This window comes from Periophthalmus magnuspinnatus, chromosome 9 (genome assembly GCF_009829125.3).
Source record: "Periophthalmus magnuspinnatus isolate fPerMag1 chromosome 9, fPerMag1.2.pri, whole genome shotgun sequence".
NCBI lineage: Eukaryota > Metazoa > Chordata > Actinopteri > Gobiiformes > Gobiidae > Periophthalmus > Periophthalmus magnuspinnatus.
The window spans coordinates 9,583,471-9,589,778 of record NC_047134.1 but is presented as its reverse complement, the minus strand read 5'-3'; the positions used below and the strand labels follow the sequence as shown (position 1 = coordinate 9,589,778).

General features: G+C 39.2%; 1 protein-coding gene across 1 annotated transcript in view; it reads left to right on the top strand.

Moving 5' to 3' along the window:
- Positions 1 to 285: 285 nt before the first annotated feature.
- LOC117376780 (glutamate receptor ionotropic, NMDA 1-like) overlaps positions 286 to 6,308 on the top strand; it is a 50,018-nt gene continuing 43,995 nt past the window's right edge. The window contains exons 1-2 of the mRNA XM_055224042.1: positions 286 to 484; positions 544 to 797. Of these exons, the coding sequence (XP_055080017.1) occupies positions 286 to 484; positions 544 to 797 (453 nt within the window). The remainder of the gene's footprint in view (positions 485 to 543; positions 798 to 6,308) is intronic.

The following is a 6,308-nucleotide window of genomic DNA, read 5'->3' as shown; positions in this document are numbered from 1 at the left end:
TGAAAATAATATGGACTTAAAAGGTGCTACATCATAACCTGGCTAACGCTAATTTGTGTACCTCTGAATTGAGGTCTACACATTATCATTCTGGGGTGGTTCAAGAGCTGGGCAAAAATAAATTGGATTAAATGTCACTGAATAATAATCACATTAAAGACAGGAAAGTTCTTTTCTTTTTTTTTTTACTCCTCACAACCATGATGTTACCCTTTGCGGGATTATAGTTTGTCATATTTCCTGCCATATTCTGAACATAATTTTAATAGCTCTTGCATCCCAGAAATGAAAGAACTGATGATCAAGATCTTCGGCATACATGAGGTGATTGATGACCTTAGTTCCATTCCATTCTTATTTCTCATCATTTACAAGCTGCAAAATACACTGGCATATCCACGTGGAGAAGAAGCCGGGATCGCACTATGGCACACTGGACTTGTAACTACACCTTTCTCATATAGGGGGTGCTCCACCGAGGAAAGTAAGGCTTAATATTGACTAATATTAATGCTATAATCTGTTTTTCCTTTGTCTTCCCAGTGGTGCGCTGGTTCCCCCTGGTGGCTGTGTTGCACTTCTGCACGCTGGCATTGTGCGGCTGCGAGCCTCGGATTGTGAACATTGGAGCGGTGCTGAGTCAGAAGCGATACGAGCAGGTGTTTAAAGAAGCTGTGAGCCAGGCCAACACTCTCTACGGCAAAGACAAGTTTAAGATGAACGCCATCTCTGTCACGCACAAACCCAACGCTATCCAGATGGCCCTGTCTGTGTGCGAGGACCTTATCTCCAACCAGGTACTGCCCTCTGCCTGCACATGCTGGAATTACATACACCAACATCATAGGACCTCTACAGGAATCAGCCGACGTAAATATGACACAAGCTTTTCCATTTGTTAGAAAGGTTTGGGGGAAATATCTTTAGCAATCTTAAAATGAGAAAACAAAATGACAATATATATACAACATCTATATACAACTGTGGGGTGACAGTAGCTCACTTGGTAGAGTGCTTGTCTACTGATCTGAAGGTTGGCATTTCATCCATTATGTTCTTGGGCAAGACACTTAACCCACCTCGCCCCCAGTTTCTGAGTACACTAGTGTACTGGTAAGTGGTTTCGCTTTTCCGCCTTGAAGGTAGAAAAGCACTTATATATACCATTTGACCATGACTTATGATGATTTAAAATACCAGACTGCACAAAGTTAAGTGTTCAATGTCATACTAAATGCTGCTTAAACAGGTTGTACCTGTTTTTTTCCCCATGTCTTTGAATAATTAGGATGCTCAGTTATCTCTCATGTATTTCACATGAGATTTGATTGGCACACACCCTCTTTCTCCTCAGAGTAGTGCACTGGTCAGATCTGTCCCTTCTCGGGTTGAGACTTGCTTCACACCTGCTACACACTTGGTACTGACCTGATTCAGACCCAGTTCAGACCTGGATCAGTCCTGGTTCAAACCTGGCTCAGACCTCGTATAGTACTGGATTAGACCTGGTTCAGACCTGATTCCGACCTGGTTCAGTCCTGATTGAGACCTGGTTCAGACCTGGTTCAGACCTGGTTCAGACTTGAATGTAGGCTTCACCTTCTGCAATCAGGTTCAGTCCTGGTTCAGACCTGGTTCAGATCTGGTTCAGACTTGAATGTAGGCTTAACCCTCTGCAATCAGGTTCAGTCCTGGTTCAGACCTGGTTCGGGCCTGGTTTTAGACCTGGTTCAGACCTGGTTTCAGACCTGGTTTAGACCTGGTTCAGACCTGGTTCAGACCTAGTTCAGTTCTGGTTCAGGCCTGGTTCAGACTTGAATGTAGGCTTAACCTTCTGCAATCAGGTTCAGTTCTGGTTCAGACCTGGTTCAGGCCTGGTTCAGACTTGAATGTAGGCTTAACCTTCTGCAATTAGCTTCAGTTCTGGTTCAGACCTGGTTCGGACCTGTTTTAGACCTTTAGTCCTTGTTCATATCTGGTCCAGTCTTGATATAGTCCTGGGTTAGACCTGGTTCAGACATGATTCAGACCTGAATGCAGTCTTAACTTTCTGCAGTCAGGTGCAGTCTTGGTTCAGGTCTGGTTCAGATCTGGTTCAATCCTGGTTCAGACGTGGTTGAGATCTGTTCCTGCTCTGACCATAGTATTACAACACTGTTCTTGTGTTGAATACAAAAATGTGATTGTGAGGCAGCGATTATGAGTGTCCTAAAAACTGTAATCCAGAGCTGTCCATCAAAACACAGGGATTAACTAATCCACCAGAGCACAATCTCTCTCTCTCTCTCTCTCTCTCTCTCTCTTTCTATCACTTTTTCTCACAAACTCTCTCTGTCTCTCTCTCACACACTCTCTAGCTCGTTCTCTCTCTTTCTCTCATTTTCTCTCTTTGTATCACACTCTCTCTGTCTCTATCTTATTCTCTTACTCTCCTCTTTCTTTCTCTTCTTTTTCTTTCTCTTCCTCTCTCACCATTCTTCACACTTGTAGGCGGAAGTCACGCTGACTAGTGTTTCCTCTCCCCCTCTTATTGTTTCCCTCTCCCCTTGCAATAAGACTTTATTTAAAAAATAGCGAGTTATGGTAACACCTATTTATTTATCAGAATGTATACCGTATCCACACAGTTCACTGTTCATGAAAAAACGATCCTCCGCTCTCTGTTGCTATTCAATTCAATTCATTTTATTTTTGTAACGCCCAAAATCACAAAAACAGTTGTCTCAAAGGGCGTTCATGTTTTGGTCGATGGGGGAAACCGGAGTACCCGGAGGAAACCCATCCAGACATGGGGAGAAACATGCAAAACTCCACACAGAAAGGCCTGGGCGACCCGGGGATCGAACCAAACCTTCTTGCTGTGAGGCATGAGTGTTGCCACTCAGCCACCGTGCTGCCTACACAGTGGTGTAGCCTGTTGTTCCAGCAACATGCACGTGGGTGTTAGCGCTATACATTTCATGTCATTTTTCACACCAAAGAGACAGAAAATTGGGGAAAATGTATCCGTAATTAATTTAATGCCCATAAAGCCCAATCGTTTGTATCAGTCAGAAATTCAGTTTTCTTATTCTGCTTCCGTTACTTTATGTAAAACGTGTTACATGTTCACTGTAAGGTCTAAACATGGTGAAAAGGTGAGTGGATATTAGGTCATAGTCTGCCAAAACGCTTTGTAAGTTACTAAGTTTCACAGTTTGCCAAATATAATGGTATAGACTTTGAAGAGTGAATATATATAACTTAATGTCTTGGGCATTAAGAGCCTGAAAAGAAAGGAAGAGGCAGGTTGTTACAAAATTTTAACAATGCTCCAGGTCTGTTAAGTATAAGTTTTGGGTTTAGAAATTTAGGATACAATTCCAGAGGGAAACGATGAGTATACACTTGCTAGGTACAATATCTGAACTCGTAAGATGCTGTGCTTCTGGACAGTCATTGTGACCGGTGTGTTCTGAGATTGTAGTTTAATTTGCATATAGCAGCTCACCTTTAGTAGTAGTCTGGTGGTTAGGAGTGGGATGTATTCAGGAAATAACCCAAAAGACAGGCTCTGATATTGTGATGCTATTTATTACATATACAGAGTATATGCCAATCACAGACAGAGCCTGGGTATTCTCTGAGCCAATGTGAGAAAGACCACGAAAAAAGAAGTACACCTATATTTATAGTCTACAGAACTATAGAACTACAGGACCGCCCCTTGACACATCTTGTTTATTCAGGCATAAGGTCCCAAGACTTAATTACAGGATGTTGCAAGCATGTCTTATTATTAGAAACGTGACCCTGTGACCTTTGTCTGTGTCTTGACCCTTAACAAGGGGCAGGGAGGAGCACCTGGATCTGATAACGCAGAACAGATACCACAAGATAAAACATAATACCTGTAAGAAAATTGACTTGACTCGTTTTCTTTTATACATTTCATATTTAATTTCCCCTTATTTATTTCCCCTTCATTTATAAGACCATAAAGGTGATAATTTTCATTATCATAAGTCTAGTTTAAGGTCACGAAAACTGCTTCCTGTTTTCTGGTTCAGCCTTTTACACTTATGTGAAGTCTTATCCGACAGAGCACTATTTAAGAATTTATTGAAAAGTAAAAAGTTTTTGGTTCACTGGTTTGTTTAATAGAAGGCCAAACTGGTATGTATATTTTCCATGTGTCCATATGCAGTTTTGTGTGTATATGTAATATGAGCCAGAGCTTATGTTATATTTTATGTGTTGGCTAGTTCTACAGTGTGAACTGTGATGAAGAAGTAAGACCACAGTAAACATCAGTGAAAAGAACTCTCGTGTCTCTGGTGTTTGTGGACAAGCCGGCATATGTTATGTTAGTGTAGCGTATCTGATTAACTGTTTATATGTTACATAAACATACCAGACAGTTCATTGTCTGTGTGTTATGTTAGCGTTCTGTGCTGCTATTCAGCCTGTTGTTGTCTGTTTTATTGTTATTATTATAACTTGCCTTTAAACATAAAATGTCAGTTCTTGGTCTAGGATTTTGTAAAATAAATTTTCCCAAAATACAACTTATAGTCCACTGTGACTTATATATGTTTTTTTTCTTCGTTATTACTCATAGATTATATTTTTTTTTGCTGGTGCGACTTATACTCTGGAGCAATGTATAGTCCGGAAGACACGCTTAATATACTGAATTAACAACAGTGCAGGTGCTCACAACACAAGTCACATTTGTGCCCTGCACCAAGAAATGACAACACTCACGTTTTAGCCATTGGGTTTAACATATGTGCCAAGTGCCAAAACCACTTGGTAACAGAAGAGTTGAAGAAACAGTGTCTCTAGTGCGGGACTTTTACAATGTCTCAAAATCAAAGTTAATAATTATCCTTCTTCACTCAGGCATTGTAAAATCGTTAAGTTATCGAAACAAAAAGCACATGCTATGCAGCACTGCCTTTGTTATCAATTGCCATAAGCAAAGAAAACAAAAGTTCATTCATCAGTTGGTTGGGCATTAGTCTTGAGTTATAACTAAACAGACATCTCATAATCTATGTACATTTGAAAAAAATTGCTGGAGTAAAAATGAGATGGAATGCTTCTATTTAATCTTTAAATCATTCACAATAGTTACTTTTATATGTTATTGTGAATGTTAAACAAACATCTATTGTTTAGACTAATAACTATGGGGGAGAAATTTTGATTAATTTAGAAAAGTTTGATATTTGATTTTTACTGAATACCTTTGCATTGTTCAAATGGCAAATATCTGCTAGTTGGCTCATCATAATAACATAGTTATTGAATGTACGATTAGGTCATTATAACCACATTCAAAGGATAGTTCTAGTGAATTATTGTTCCTCCAAGACCAAACTGAGAGTTTCACCCCTGTTCACACTCCTTTCCCCCTTTGATTTGTAAATTACTTGAATATGTTTTTTTAAAGACCTGTACGTTTAACTGTATGGCACCCACTGAATCTGTGAGTGCTATTGTATCAACCTGTATGGACTGCAAGCTTTTATCTCAGTATATGGACTGGCCTCATGTGAAAGCTCAGAACCTCTGGAATTCACTCACTGAGCTGCAGAGGCTCACTGATTTATGATTGGCTGCAGGTGCTGGGGTTTAGGTACTATCAATTCAGATGAGAGAGAGTTCTTTTAGGTTTAAACCAGCTGGATTTCAGCATTGTCCAATGTTTTTGTAATTGACAAAAAAAAAAATCAGCATTACAATTGTTACTAGTAACAGCTATATTTGATTCGAATATGTTTACCTATATCTTATATACTGTTCCTTTAAATGTTATTGGATGATAGTTGAGTTTTATGATTTTTTTTTAGATGGTGTCAAAACCAAAAGGCATATTGTTTTGGCAAAGTCAGACCACTTAATTTCCTTAAGACTAACCAAGCTGAGCCATGACCCAAGGCATCAGTGTGAGATAGGGCCAATAACATTAACTCAAACACATGGGGTATCTTGGTCTTTTGTTCCCTGGAGATTATTTTATATGTAATGTCAATGCAATTTCAATATTGCCAGTATTTAATGTAATGTATATCTTAAAAAAAAAAGAAAGTGCAGCTGCATTGGGATTGGTGGAGTGTCTTGTCAAAGGACCTGGGTTGTCAAAGGTATAGAAAATTAGATACTAATCAATACTAATTTGAGCAGGTATCAATACTAAAAAAGTAACATTCACAGGACAGAATTGAACCTTTTCTGAATTGTCTAAAGAAAGGGGTTTTTTTTATTATCATTGTCTGCATTCAGTATCGAGTCTATTTTTTAGTATTGAAAACAAGTTTGAA